This window comes from Schistocerca cancellata, chromosome 10 (genome assembly GCF_023864275.1).
Source record: "Schistocerca cancellata isolate TAMUIC-IGC-003103 chromosome 10, iqSchCanc2.1, whole genome shotgun sequence".
Classification (NCBI taxonomy): domain Eukaryota; kingdom Metazoa; phylum Arthropoda; class Insecta; order Orthoptera; family Acrididae; genus Schistocerca; species Schistocerca cancellata.
This window is the reverse complement of record NC_064635.1, coordinates 53426042-53441865: the sequence shown is the minus strand read 5'-3', so window position 1 is coordinate 53441865 and position 15824 is coordinate 53426042. Positions and strand designations below refer to the sequence as shown.

At 38.4% G+C, this 15824-nt stretch overlaps 1 protein-coding gene across 1 annotated transcript in view; it reads left to right on the top strand.

Annotated features, from left to right (window-relative positions):
- The window catches only part of LOC126106786 (zinc finger protein 239-like), a 76382-nt gene that overhangs the window by 25466 nt on the left and 35092 nt on the right, over nt 1–15824 (top strand). Inside the window, exons 3-4 of the mRNA XM_049913169.1 lie at nt 3515–3583; nt 12327–12376. Coding sequence (XP_049769126.1) covers nt 3515–3583; nt 12327–12376 — 119 coding nt within the window. The remainder of the gene's footprint in view (nt 1–3514; nt 3584–12326; nt 12377–15824) is intronic.

Sequence of the window (15824 nt, the reverse complement as noted above, 5' to 3'; positions counted from 1 at the left end):
TGTAGAGTAAAACTGAAGAAACTGCAAAAAGGTGGGAATTTAAGGAGATGGGACCTGGATAAACTGAAAGAACCAGAGGTTGTACAGAGTTTCAGGGAGAGCATAAGGGAACAATTGACAGGAATGGGGGAAAGAAATACAGTAGAAGAAGAATGGGTAGCTTTGAGGGATGAAGTATTGAAGGCAGCAGAGGATCAAGTAGGTAAAAAGACAAGGGCTAGTAGAAATCCTTGGGTAACAGAAGAAATATTGAATTTAATTGATGAAAGGAGAAAATATAAAAATGCCGTAAATGAAGCAGGCAAAAAGGAATACAAACGTCTCAAAAATGAGATCGACAGGAAGTGCAAAAATGCTAAGCAGGGATGGCTAGAGGACAAATGTAAGGATGTAGAGGCTTATCTCACTAGGAGTAAGATAGATACTGCCTACAGGAAAATTAAAGAGAGCTTTGGAGATAAGAGAACCACTTGTATGAACATAAAGGGCTCAGATGGAAACCCAGTTCTAAGCAAAGAAGGGAAAGCAGAAAGGTGGAAGGAGTATATAGAGGGTCTATACAAGGGCAATGCACTTGAGGACAATATTATGGAAATGGAAGAGGATGTAGATGAAGATGAAATGGGAGATACGATACTGCGTGAAGAGCTTGACAGAGCACTGAAAGACCTGAGTCGAAACAAAGCCCCCAGAGTAGACAACTTTCCTTTGGAACTACTGACGGCCTTGGGAGAGCCATTCCTGACAAAAGTCTACCATCTGGTGAGCAAGATGTATGAAACAGGCGAAATACCCTCAGACTTCAAGAAGAATATAATAATTCCAATCCCATTGAAAGCAGGTGTTGACAGATGTGAAAATTACCGAACAATCAGTTTAATAAGCCACAGCTGCAAAGTACTAACACGAATTCTTTACAGACTAATGGAAAAACTAGTAGAAGCCGACCTCGGGGAAGATCAGTTTGGATTCCGTAGAAATACTGGAACACGTGAGGCAATACTGACCTTACGACTTATCTTAGAAGAAAGATTAAGGAAAGGCAAACCTACGTTTCTAGCATTTGTAGACTTAGAGAAAGCTTTTGACAATGTTGACTGGAATACTCTTTCATATTCTAAAGGTGGCAGGGGTAAAATACAAGGAGCGAAAGGCTATTTACAATTTGTACAGAAACCAGATGGCAGTTATAAGAGTCGAGGGGCATGAAAGGGAAGCAGTGGTTGGGAAAGGAGTAAGACAGGGTTGTAGCCTCTCCCTGATGTTATTCAATCTGTATATTGAGCAAGCAGTAAAGGAAACAAAAGAAACATTTGGAGTAGGTATTAAAATCCATGGAGAAGAAATAAAAACTTTGAGGTTTGCCGATGACATTGTAATTCTGTCAGAGACAGCAAAGGACCTGGAAGAGCAGTTGAATGGAATGGATAGTGTCTTGAAAGGAAGATATAAGATGAACATCAACAAAAATTAAACGAGGATTATGGAATGTAGTCGAATTAAATTGGGTGATGCTGAGGGAATGCTGTTTCCTTTAGGGAATGAGACACGTAAAGTAGTAAAAGAGTTTTGCTATTCGGGGAGCAAAATAACTGATGATGGTCGAAGTAGAGAAGATGTAAAATGTAGATTGGCAATGGCAAGGAAAGCGTTTCTGAAGAAGAGAAATTTGTTAACATCGAGTATAGATTTAAGTGTCAGGAAGTCATTTCTGAAAGTATTTGTATGGAGTGTAGCCATGTATGGAAGTGAAACATGGACAGTAAATAGTTTGGACAAGAAGAGAATAGAAGCTTTTGAAATGTGGTGCTACAGAAGAATGCTGAAGATTAGATGGGTAGATCACATAACTAATGGGGAAGTATTGAATAGGATTGGGGAGAAGAGAAGTTTGTGGCACAACTTGACCAGAAGAAGGGATCGGTTGGTAGGACATGTTCTGAGGCATCAAGGGATCACCAATTTAGTATTGGAGGGCAGCGTGGAGGGTAAAAATCGTAGAGGGAGACCAAGAGATGAATACACTAAGCAGATTCAAAAGGATGTAGGTTGCAGTAGGTACTGGGAGATGAAGAAGCTTGCACAGGATAGAGTAGCATGGAGAGTTGCATCAAACCAGTCTCAGGACTGAAGACCACAACAACTTCACTGACGTAAGCTGCAACCTTCTGCCAGTAGAGGCTTCCAAATTGTGGCTTGTAACAAGGCAGTGTGTAACATAATTGCGTCAGTGGGTGAGAAACGGAGTGCTGTAATCAAGTCTGTAACAGCAGTCGCACATGAGATATCATCTCCTTCAGTGTGGCTAAGCCAGACCACACACGAGCACTGTGACATCTGCAACAATCTGACTTTCACTGTCGTCAGTTATCCTCCACACAGTCCCGACATAGCCCCATGTGATTTTCAGCTATTTCCAAAACTTAAATATCAACTTCAAAGACCTCACTTTGATAGTGATGAAGCGGTGCAAGCAGAGGTGAGGTTGTGGCTCTGATAACAAAGTCAAACATTCTATAGTGATGGTAACAACAAAATGGTCTCTTGTTGTGAGAAATGTGTTCATCACCAGAGTGATTGAACTGAGAAATAAATATGTAGACATGAAGAAAAAAATGTAAAATGTTAATGATGTTATTTTTATTTCGAATCTGTGAGAGTTTTCACATACAGAATTCGGAGGCATTACTTTTCAGTACACCCTCATAGTATCTTATTGGACCTATGGAGGGATTTATCTATCCTGAAAAAGACATGTATTTGCCCCACACATACTCTGCAGTCTAAGTAGCTGCTCCATGCATGTGATGCCTGCCTGACCTAAAAAGGAGGGAGGTGTTCCTACAGTTATTCTAGTTGCAGTTTCTTCCTCAGTGATACCTATTAAAACAGCTGTGGTACATGAAACTGTGATGGATAAAATAATGTTGTTATCTCACCAGGAAAAGAGAACTGTGCATGATTTCAAAATGCATAATTTCCAATTGCATTTAATAAATATTGTCTAATAATAAAAGTAAGTCCAAAATATATCAAAGTGAATATGAAGAACATTACTGCAGCTGCACAGCAGACGTAGGACAAAAATGTGAAATTCTTATGAGAAATCCTTGGTGCCATCTGATGGTGAGTCCAGGCTCAAAACTATGAGTAGTTATGGTGAAATAAATCATTCATTCAGAAATTGTGGCAGGTTGCTATTTTAGCTACAGTGATATGGACATGGCCTGAGACCAGTAAAAACTGTATAGAAATGCCACCAAACTTGCAATATGGAGGACTGGTTATGTCCCTCTCAGTTCATTTAATTTCAGTGCATTTAATTCATTTTTAGTGTAAGTGTGTCACGGTTCTTGCAATAAGCGGGAAATTAGGCTTTGAGCCCCAGCCTAGCACAGATTTGGAATTGTAATGAAGTAATCATTTGTATTGTGTAGACTGATTTCATCTGCCTATCTTATACTCAGTTTTGCACCTTACCTAGTGACTTAATTTTTTTTTTTTTAATTTTTAGATGGAAGCTGACCCATTGGCATCTCCTGAGCTAGAATTTGAGTACATATCTGTTCAAGAAGAAAACTCGGTAAGTGCTAAGATTCATCTGTCTTTACATAAAAATTTATTTTCTGCGAGCCACTTTGTACAGTATGATGGAAGGAACTTCATATATCTGTTAACCACTCCTTTGCATTTGCATCTACACCCTTACTCTGCAAATCACTGTGAAGTGCATAGCAGAGAGTGCTTCCTATTGTATGAGGTATTATGGCTTCTTCCTGTTCCATTCAAATGTGGAGCAGGGGAAGAATGGTTTCTTCAGCACCTCTGTACACACTGTAATTGATCTAATCTCATCTTTATGGTTCCTGTGGGAGCAGTGCTAGTGAGGTTGTATTATATTCCTAGACTCATCACTGAAAGTTGGCTCTAGAAAGAAGGTAAGAAGGCTTTCAAGTGATACACAAACTATCTTCGAATATCTGCCACTTCAGTTTCTTCAGCATGTCCATAACTCACTCTCATGGAGCAGACAAACCCATTGTTGTCTGTCTGTCTTTCTGAATGTTAATAGTCCCTTCTCGGAAACGAGTAAGTGTATGAAGTTCAAATTTATGTCACATAGTAAGGTCTATTGTCCCTTGGCGTTATAAAACTTTTAATATTCTAAGTCAGTGCAATCAAAAGATATGGCCATTTATTTCACATATTTTGATACTCAGAAACTATCTCATCAAAACATAAAGGGTGCTTCCCATTGACCCAGAATCATGAAATTTGACAAGGAGCATGGTTTCACATCAAATAAAGGGAAAAATCCTAAACTGATAATTTGTAATTATATCTCATGAAACAGATATTTTTTTGTGTCATTTGTTATCCAATCAAACTTGAAATTAAAACATTCTCAAAAGTCTTGGAATCCCACTGTTAGTCTATGCAGAGAGATTATACCTTATATTAAATCCAAATCTGCATTCGTTCTTAAAAAGCTTAGACCTTGAGTGTATACATATGCAGTAGTGTCACTCACTATGAAATACATTGCAAATTTTCAGTTGTCGCAATGCTGACACATGATGGCAGTATGCCTTATCACACAATGCCTTTACAAGCATTGCATTGGTGCTGCATGTTTGTCAGTGTTGCATAATGTACTCCAGAAAGATCTCTGCAGCTTCAGCACCAGCAGTGTGAGATATTTCATGTTCTCTCCTCCTACATCCTCTTCTTAACCACTTTCATCATAACTGTCGGGTCACTTCTGATTATCTCTTTGTCTGCAAAGTTTGGTCACAAATGGTTGCTCGTCCGACATTGTATTCGGCAGGAGTGGCTTTCTGTGAAGAACCTCAGTTCAACTTATCTTTAATTTTAAGTTCTGCTTGAGGTCTAGCATAATGTGTTTCCTTTTAGAATTCATGATTTTGAACCGTGAAGGAAGCCACAATATCAAACATCCATAGCATTGTTAAGCATTGTAACTAATAACATTGTTGCAACAGTAGATGAAATGAATAATGCTGAGGAGGTGTTGCTGAAACCAGCAAAATGATTGATGATGGTGTATTGGTGCGGCTTCACACTCCTATAATCAACTGATTATATACAGGCTATCAATTAGCAAAATGTATAGAATACTGGTGCAGACCAGTAATTCTGAACTTAAGCATACTGCTTGATCAGGTTCATCAGTTTGTTATTCAGTTATGAAAAAGTTGGTGAAGACTTCATTAGTAATGAGTGTATTGTTTAAGCATGTGAAGCATATTTTATCAATAGATTTAAATTTGAGTTTGTAGAAGGATGCAATAACAATATGGCATACGCTAGCAAGGCGCAAGACTATCGTGATCAGCTGTACACACTCACACTCACACTCACACACACACACTCACACTCACACACACACACACACACACACACACACACACACACACACACACACACACACACACACACAGAGAGAGAGAGAGAGAGAGAGAGAGAGAGAGAGAGAGAGAGAGAGAGAGAGAGAGAGAGAGAGAGAGAGGGGGGGGGGGGCAGGAGCAGTATGAACTTGTTTCTAGATGAGTCTTCTCTCTCCATCCTCTCGGCAGCATATCGAGGTGTCATGGAGATTAAAAGTGTTGTGCAGCTGTAGGAAATATTACCCAAAAAAGCTGACTGATTGCCCATCAGTGCACTGTATCACTTTAGTACAAAGTAAAACTGGCTTCTTGCTCAACTAATAAATAAGATGCTGTTCATACCCCACGATAAACTTTGGATAATAGGGAGGAGCTATACTTCAATATTCTTGGCTGGAATAGTAAGATAGAACTGGTACTGTCAGAGTGACATAGTCCATATTAGCCTTGGCTAGTCACTGCATGACAGAAGATAAACAGTATAGAGTCAATGGCACAGCAATAGAATAAAGAATGATGGAGGGGTTCAAAAAATAACTGTAAGTACATGTGTGTGTTGACACTCACTGACAGTAAGAGTGGCTGTAAGCTGTGCCTTGTCATTTGAGTAAGAAACCATGTCATTTGGAGGTTGTCCCTATTCCTCCCTGTTTATTATGGGTTTTAACTAACATCTGTGTGCAAACTAGTTAGCAGGTAGCCAGACAAAAAGAGGCTAATGTAATCTCGACTGTCTAGCACTAGCATCATAAGACAATGTAATAGTAAAATGGTCTATCCAGATATAAGAGTATCTCGTGTCTTCGCCCATAGCGCAGGGTGTATCAAAACTATGGCCACTTCAACATTAAACCTGTGCAATACTGGTAACTGCTACCAGGTATTGTTGAAATAACTTGCCTTAATCACACTTGTACATCTGGATAGTGTTGGATGCAGTAGGATCATAACCACATTTGAGAAAATATCAAAGTTAGTCGGCTAGAGTACACGGTGTAGTTCACACCACCAAAACTCAGAGGAGAGATGGCATCTGCCCTTGTAGTGCATAAAATAGTAGGTTTCCCAAGGTTACTAATCACAAACACTTGATTACCCACAAACAGAGAAATAAAATCTCTATTATAGGGATTAGTAACTCCTCAAAAGTGCATTTATGTGTAAAAGCCCCAATAATTCCAACAAACACATAAGAAATGGTACACACTACCTTTCATCACTGTGTTATGTTGTACATTATATTTCCTTAAGCTTCAATATGACTCTGTATACCCCATATCAGTATCATGAGCTTCACCGTAATTCAATTAACAGCTTCTAAAAATGGTAAACTTCACCATAATATTTCATATAAAGTACTCTCATCATACTTGTTCACACCTAGTTTACTAGTCTCGTCAAGTCACAGGTGAAAGGAACTGTCATAACCTTATTTCTATCACACATGGAATATAAAATGCAGAAAAAAACTCACAAAATAAAAAGCAGAGGCTCACAAAGTATAACAAATAACACAAGAGAAATATTTAAGCATATATTATATTGCAAAGTAACTGGATCCATGAAATGGGTAGTAAGCTCACCATTATGTAAATCTTTTTTGCCGTTCATCAGTCTTCCGACTGGTTTCATGTGGCCCGCCACGAATTCCTCCCCTGTGCTATCCTCTTCATCTCAGAGTAGCACACGCAACCTATGTCCTCAGTTGTTTGCTGGAGGTATTCCAACTTCTGTCTTCCTCTACAGTTTTTTCCCTAGACAGCTCCCTCTAATGGAAGTCATTCCTTCATGTCTCAACAGATGCCTAATCATCCTGTCCCTTCTCCTTATCAGTGCTTTCCACATATTCCTTTCCTCTCCAGTTCTGCGTGGAACCTCCTCATTCCTTAATTATAACAGTCATATCTGCTTGACCTTACTGAATCATAATTATCTCAATTAATTCTTATTCATCCTTAGGATAGAAAAAGTGCTACTGTTGTTTGACAATTGTTAGTGAGAGTGCATAAATCTTAGCATCACATAGAAACTGTGGGTAATTGTTGCAGAAAAATTGCATTTGATAGCTTCTGTGTCTTTGGTTCCTTTAAAGTACCATTGTTCAGTAATGAAACATAATCGTTTTTAATACAAAATTAGTGTGTAATTCAACTCTTAGGCAAGAGTGTGCAAAATTCCAGTCCTCAAACAAATGTTCTCCTAATTCTCTGTACTTGTTTTCATCTGATCTAACTGTGATACCCTATATTCTCATGGTGTTAGATCGATGATGTTGATGTGCAGTGGTGGTTGTCCGATAGTGAACTTACCTTCCATCGGTCTTAATTAGTAGAAGAAATTTCTAAGAAAGTACGTCTGGAGTGCAGCTTTTTATTGAAGTGAATCATGGACTGTGGAAAACTGGAAAGAATAGAATCAAAGTGTTTGAGATGTGCTATATAATGGTGCTGAAAATTATTTAGACTGATTAGAAATGACAAAATTCTGTGTAGGGTTGTTGGGGAAAGGAATGGCTGAAAAACATTAACTAATAGAATGGAGAGGATCACAGCATATGTGTTAGGACATCAAGGAATAACTTCAGCGATATAGAGAGAGAGCTGTAGAGAGATGCAATTGTAAAAGAAGATGGAGATTAGAATACACACGATAATAACTAAGGTGGGGGTGTGGGTACTATCCTGAGATGAAATTGTGGCAGGTTGCAGGTAATAAATTTGAAGACTCCTGATGAAAAATATGCTTTTTATTTTGGTCTTAAATTTCATTATAATGAAGCATCATCATCCATCCAGGATTAGGACTGAAGTGTGTTCCAGTTCTGTGAGTCACTCCATTGCTTGCACAGTTAGCCTGAACAGCTTTTCCCACAGGAACCATGTATTTTCATGTTGGACAATCTTCTTTCCATCACCACTGTAAATGTTTAAGCCAACCTGAGTGACAAGATGACACTTCTTTTGTTTCTTGGGACTTAGATGATCACATCTTTTAACATTCATTTAAAATGTTGGGACACTGTTCTCATTAGCTTTGCAAATGGTTCATGTTTCAGCACCATATAGTAGTGCTGGATCCATTATTATTATTATTATTATTATTATTATTATTATTATTGTTGACTTTTTTTCTCAGACTTAAGTCTGGTTAAAAATGGAACGTGACGCGGACCTCGGTCAAGCGTGACTTCCTTGTAACTGTATTGTATATGTTATATTGCATTTAGGAACTTTCGGGTGATTGAACATGAATCAATAATTACAGATTTTTGTAGTTGTATATATATGTTTGGATGTAGCTGTATTGCATTGATGTACTGGTGAATATTGTGAGGTATGACTCCTGTAGTTGATAGTATAATTGGGATAATGTCGACTTTATCCTGATGCCACATGTCCTTGACTTCCTCAGCCAGTTGGATGTATTTTTCAATTTTTTATCCTGTTTTCTTCTGTATATTTGTTGTGTTGGGTATGGATATTTCAATTAGTTGTGTTAATTTCTTCTTTTTATTGGTGAGTATGATGTCAGGTTTGTTATGTGGTGTTGTTTTATCTGTTATAATCGTTCTGTTCCAGTATAATTTGTATTCATCATTCTCCAGTACCTTTTGTGGTGTGTACTTGTATGTGGGAACGTGTTGTTTTATTAGTTTATGTTTTATGGCAAGTTGTTGATGTATTATTTTTGCTACATTGTCATGTCTTCTGGGGTATTCTGTATTTGCTAGTATTGTACATCCGCTTGTGATGTGATCTACTGTTTCTATTTGTTGTTTGCAAAGTCTGCATTTATCTTTTGTGGTATTGGGATCTTTAATAATATGCTTGCTGTAATATCTGGTGTTTATTGTTTGATCCTGTATTGCGATCATGAATCCTTCCGTCTCACTGTATATATTGCCGTTTCTTAGCCATGTGTTGGATGCGTCTTGATCTATGTGTGACTGTGTTAGATGATACGGGTGCTTGCCGTGTAGTGTTTTCTTTTTCCAATTTACTTTCTTTGTATCTGTTGATGTTACGTGATCTAAAGGGTTGTAGAAGTGGTTATGAAATTGCAATGGTGTAGCTGATGTATTTATATGAGCGATTGCTTTGTGTATTTTGCTAGTTTCTGCTCGTTCTAGAAAGAATTTTCTTAAATTGTCTACCTGTCCATAATGTAGGTTTTTTATATCTATAAATCCCCTTCCACCTTCCTTTCTGCTTAATGTGAATCTTTCTGTTGCTGAATGTATGTGATGTATTCTATATTTGTGGCATTGTGATCGTGTAAGTGTACTGAGTGCTTCTAGGTCTGTGTTAGTCCATTTCACTACTCCAAATGAGTAGGTCAATATTGGTATAGCAGAAGTATTTATAGCTTTTGTCTTGTTTCTTGCTGTCAATTCTGTTTTCAGTATTTTTGTTAGTCTTTGTCTATATTTTTCTTTTAGTTCTTCTTTAACATTTGTATTATCTATTCCTATTTTTTGTCTGTACCCTAGATATTTATAGGCATCTGTTTTTTCCATCGCTTCTATGCAGTCGCTGTGGTTATCCAATATGTAATCTTCTTGTTTAGTGTGTTTTCCCTTGACTATGCTATTTTTCTTACATTTGTCTGTTCCAAAAGCCATATTTATATCATTGCTGAATACTTCTGTTATCTTTAGTAATTGGTTGAGTTGTTGATTTGTTGCTGCCAGCAGTTTTAGATCATCCATGTATAGCAAATGTGTGATTTTGTGTGGGTATGTTCCAGTAATATTGTATCCATAATTTGTATTATTTAGCATGTTGGATAGTGGGTTCAGAGCAAGACAGAACCAGAAGGGACTTAATGAGTCTCCTTGGTATATTCCACGCTTAATCTGTATTGGCTGTGATGTGATGTTATCTGAATTTGTTTGGATATTAAGTGTGGTTTTCCAGTTTTTCATTACTATGTTTAGAAACTGTATCAATTTAGGATCTACTTTGTATATTTCCAATATCTGTAGTAACCATGAGTGGGGTACACTATCAAAGGCTTTTTGGTAATCAATGTATGCGTAGTGTAGGGACCTTTGTTTAGTTTTAGCTTGATATGTCACCTCTGTATCTATTATCAGTTGCTCTTTACATCCTCGTGCTCCTTTGCAGCAGCCTTTTTGTTCTTCATTTATAATTTTGTTCTGTGTTGTATGTGTCATTAATTTCTGTGTGATGACTGAAGTTAATATTTTGTATATTGTTGGTAGGCATGTTATGGGGCGATATTTAGCTGGGTTTGCTGTGTCTGCTTGATCTTTAGGTTTCAGGTAGGTTATTCCATGTGCAAGTGTATCAGGGAACGTGTATGGGTCTGCAATGTAACTGTTAAATAATTTAGTTAGATGTGAATGTGTTGAGGTGAACTTCTTTAGCCAGTAATTTGCTATTTTATCATTTCCAGAGGCTTTCCAATTATGTGTAGAATTAATTGCTCGGGTGACTTCATGTTGCAAAATTATCACTTCAGGCATTTGTGGTATCATCTTGTATGTGTCTGTTTCTGCTTGTATCCACCGTGCATGCCTGTTATGTTGTACCGGGTTTGACCATATGTTGCTCCAGAAGTGTTCGATGTCTGTTATGTTTGGTGGATTGTCTATTTTAATGTGTGTGTTATCCATTGTTTGGTAAAATCTCTTTTGGTTTGTGTTGAATGTTTGGTTTTGTTTCCTTCTATTTTCACTTTTTTTGTATCTTCTAAGTCGTTTGGCCAATGCTTGTAATTTCTGCTTTTTTTCATCTAATTGCTCTATTGCTTCTTGTTGTGAGATTTTACCTAACCTTTTTCGTTTTTTGTCTGATATTTCATTTCTTATAAATTGCGTTAGCTGTCCGATGTCTTTTCTCAGTTTTTCTATTCTGATCTGTAGCCTGTGTTGCCATGCTGGTTTTGTGGGTTTCTTCTGTGTGTTGGTTTGTTCTGATCTCTGCCTAGTGTGTATATTTAGTGTAGTGAGTGCTCCTATATAAACCAGTAGTTGTAACTCTTCCATAGTTGTGTTTTCATTTATTTTGTTGTGTATGATTGTGTTGATAGTTTTTATTGTTGTTTCGACTTGTGGGTTATTTGGCGGTCTATGCAAGAATGGTCTAATGTCTGTATTTGTGTCTTTGTATTCTATATATGTCAGCTGAAATTTCTCTTCTATATCTAACACATGTGTCTCTTCGTGTTCTATTTGTGCCTGTTCTGGTGGCTGTTTTAAGATTTCGTTTTCCTCTGATTGTTTAATTGATGCGTGTTGGTCTTTGTTTGTTTGCTCTGGGATGTTTGAGTCCATTACTGTAATTTCTTCTTCTTCTGACTGCACATTATTTTGTTCCAGTATTTGTTGTACTTGTTGTTTGATGTTTTCTAATTCCGACTGGGGTATCCTGTTATTTTTTATTATTACACGGATCTGATCAGCTAGTCGTTGTTCTGTTAAAAATATTAATTCCGGGTATCTGGTAATAAATGTTGTGTATACTTGTGATCTGTATCCAGTTGTGTTGGTTCCTAGGTTTGTTGCTTGGTAATAACAGAACATGAGGTGTCGATTAACTTCATCTGACCATCTCATCCTCTGTCTTTGTTTTCCTTCTAGGGTGGTTGCAGGAAGCATATCCTGCAAAACACCTCTATTTGGATTTAAATCATTTTCCAGTTGGCTAGCAGTGTTGTTACCATTGTGGGCGGGCATAGGGTTCAAGTGTCTTCCCCGACCATGACGGCGCTTGTCCGAGGCTTCTTTAGTTCTGTCCTGAACCAAGTAATCACACTAAAAGGGGGGTTAGCCCTATCAGTGGTTTGTTCTTTTCGTCGCCTTTTACGACTGGCAGAACATACCGGAGGCCTATTCTTTTCCCGGGCCTCCACGGGGTTTATTATTATTATTAATACTCTTAATCCTTCTTCCAGGAACTCAAACATGAAGTGGAGTCAACAAATAGTGGCAGTGAACCAGAAAGGTATTGTACAGTTTTTTGTATCTCTCCTTTTTCATTTTGTGCATGAATGCTTTTGTAGCTTGTAAGTGCTGCAGCAGAAGATACCACAATTTGACTCGAGTGTACGTGGAATAGTAAATGCTGGTTTCTGGTGCTGGTAAGGTCCGCATGCTTGAATTGGCCATCATACATTGTGGAAATGTAATACCTGTGGCCAGAATGCTACTGCAGCAGCAGAATGGGCTGAAGAAGATAGTTTAAGCCTTATTGTTGATGCAAAAGACGAGGGTTTGTTAGGTCTGGATCATGGAACAGAGAGTGCAACCCAGATCTCTGCATCTCATTACAAAATTCTCAAAACCAACCTCTAAATGTTCAGAACTGTTCTATGTGACCCTCCAAACAGCCAACACACATTTCATGTGTAAAGAAGATGCCAGATTGTAGTTATTTGACCCACTCCTAGACCATGATGAAAATTTCAATGGGTAAACTGGGAAATATTCTCCAAGAAACTTGGTCGTAAGTTTCTATGGCATCAAACTGCTGAAGTCATTGGTCCGTTGGCTTACACACTACTTACTCTAACTCAAACTAACTTACACTAAGGACAATACATATATTCCCATGTCTGAGGGAGGACTCGAACCTCGAATGGAGGGAGCCGCACCGACCATGGCAAGGTGTGTCAAACCGCATGGCTACCCAGCACGGCTTCAAGAAACTTGATAAAGTAATCCGATGGATCCAGCTTAACCTGTAAATTGAGACAGATCTGGTAGTGCTGTAATCTTAACTGAAAAGAAATGTGTGCCAAGTGGTTACCATAAGAAATATATTGTAGGGTGGAACCATGAATGTGAAGAAAATTATAAATCATACATGACAAATGATTATCCTGGTCTAGCTCATGAACTGATGCGAAAAATGTATGACTCAGGAAGAGAGAAATGGCTCAAAACAACAATAGAGTTGAACTTGAAGAAATCAAGATGCCAGTCCTGGAGCTTGCTAAGAAGTTATGTGGAAGCAGCCCACCAATTTGGGTAGGTTACTCAGTGTCACCAGGCCAAAGAACAGACAGGATTGTTTCACTCTCAAAAGCCCCAAAAGACAAAGAGCACTCTCAAAAAATAAAAAAAAAGGACTTCAGTAACATTTGGCAAATAACATCAGCCCGATACACAGTTCTATTAGGACTTCACACTAGAGGAAATAGGAACAGCTCTCCACTCTCCAGGATGTAAAGACAGGCAAATTACTTGGTGTTGATGGGTTGGACCCTGAGTTTCTAGCTTGCTCTTGGAGGAGGACAAGGGTATGGCTGACAAAATTTTTACGAGGATCCTAAAATTAGGATATCTACCAAATGCTTTCATAATTTATAATTTTAAAGTTATTGCTATCCTGAAACTGTAGAAACCTTCAGATAACTTAGAAAATGATCTCCAATAGTAATCCTCAGTTGTTACTACCAACTTCTGAAAAGACTGCCATTAAATAGAATAGCCACAAGAATCTGGAAAACATCCATCTACAACAAGCAGGTTTCAAACCAAACAGGAGATGCATGGACAAGGTACTAGGCTTCAAAGCACAAATCATAGCTGTATTTTAGAAACAACCGAAGACATCTGTAGTCTTCACTTCACTGCTACTTATGATACATTGTGGTCATTGTGGTAGAAAGAGGGACTCGTATAAGTTGGTCAGAGTCATCCCCTGCCAAATCACATCAATACTAATTAATAACATGCTTTAGACAGATACTTCAGGGTAGTCTAGGGTAATCCTATAACCAAAGAAAAGAAATTAAATACTGGACTACCTCAGGGGTCAGTATTTTCCCCTGTAATTTTCAGTCTTTATGTTTCTGACAGCCATGAAATAACTGCTGAGAAGTTTGTATATGCTAAATATGTATCACTTGCAGTTCAGTACTAGGAGTTCAAAACTGCTGAAAACATCCTGACTGATGATCTCAACGAACTACTTAAGTATTTCACCATGTAAGAGACTCACACTCAATCTCTCTAAATCCAAAGTCAGGATTTCCACTTAAACAACAGAGCAGCAGATGATAAACTGGAGATCTGTATGAGTGGCATAGTGCATTCCTACAAAAGTCACCCAGATTATCTAGGAATTCCTCTTGATAGGACACTGCCCTTCAAGAACCATCTCAAAAATACTTCTTGGAAATTAAGCACATGGAACAATCTTGTCTAGAATCTCTGCATTACTAACTGGGGAACATTATCAAATATGCTTTGAATTTCTGCAGTCAGCATAGTGTTTTCTGTGGCTCAGTATTGTGCTCTGAGGTTGTTAAACAGCCCTTATGTAAATAAGATAGACACTCAACCTCGAGAATCATCTCTGGGTGTGTAAAAATTACTCCACTATCCTGGCTTCCAGCACTCAGGCTTATAAGCCCTCCACTGTTAATGAGACAAGAAACTCTGTTGAAAGGATATTTCAAAATAATGAATAACTCTCTACTTACCATCCATGAAGATATTTCAGGGTTGGCAACAAGCTAACTTCATTCCAAAAATCCACCTCTGTGTTAGGCCAACAGCTTGCTGATAGCAACTACACCATTGACAGCCAATAGCATGAAACCTGGAATGTGAATGTTCCGCCCAAAGAGTGACATCTTTTGACAATCTACAGAGACCCAAGTGCTTTGAACTGCCATGGCATGAGTGGAAGAATTTAAATTGCATTCAAACAGGATACAGATATTGTGCACAAAACCTGCACAAATGGGGTAAGTAAGCAGCCAGTCCCAAGCTGTGATTGTGGAGCATGTAACCATACCGTCTGGAACATTGTTGAGTAGCGCAAACTGAGAGCTTACCTGGGTGAGCCAAAGAACTTTTTCATGGCTACACCATCAAGCCTTGACTGGACAAGGAGACTCAAAATCAGCATTTAACAACAGTTTTTTAATGTATCATTTATGTTTATTTCTTTACATATTTTTATTTATTCTTGTCTGTTTCATGTGTAATTCTGTACGCTAAATAAACTTGAGTAGGTGCTCAACACTCGTGCATCTATTCCTGTTCCAACAACAGCGTTCCTGTAATTAGAGCTGGGGGAACATGCATGCTTTAAAATTACTCACATGAACCTCTGGTGAAACTCTGAATCACCATGAAGATTTTGCAGAGAAGGCAGTGGATACAGCAGGCTATCTTTTGCAGGTAGATGGACGACATTTTTATAGAGCAACTCCAGTGTGAAGAGAAACTTCAATTTTTGTACTAACTGAATTCCATTCATGGAAACATAAAATTCGCCTTGGGCTGGAACAGGATGTACAGGGTGTGGTAGATAAGTAATGAGACTGGCCGCCGCGCGGCGCCCCAGTCGCTCGCAGGGCGGTCTCCACCTGTACGTCACGTGGTGGGGGATCTGAGCTAACAATAGAACCGGTTCGCAGTCGCGTCGGAGCTCTGGT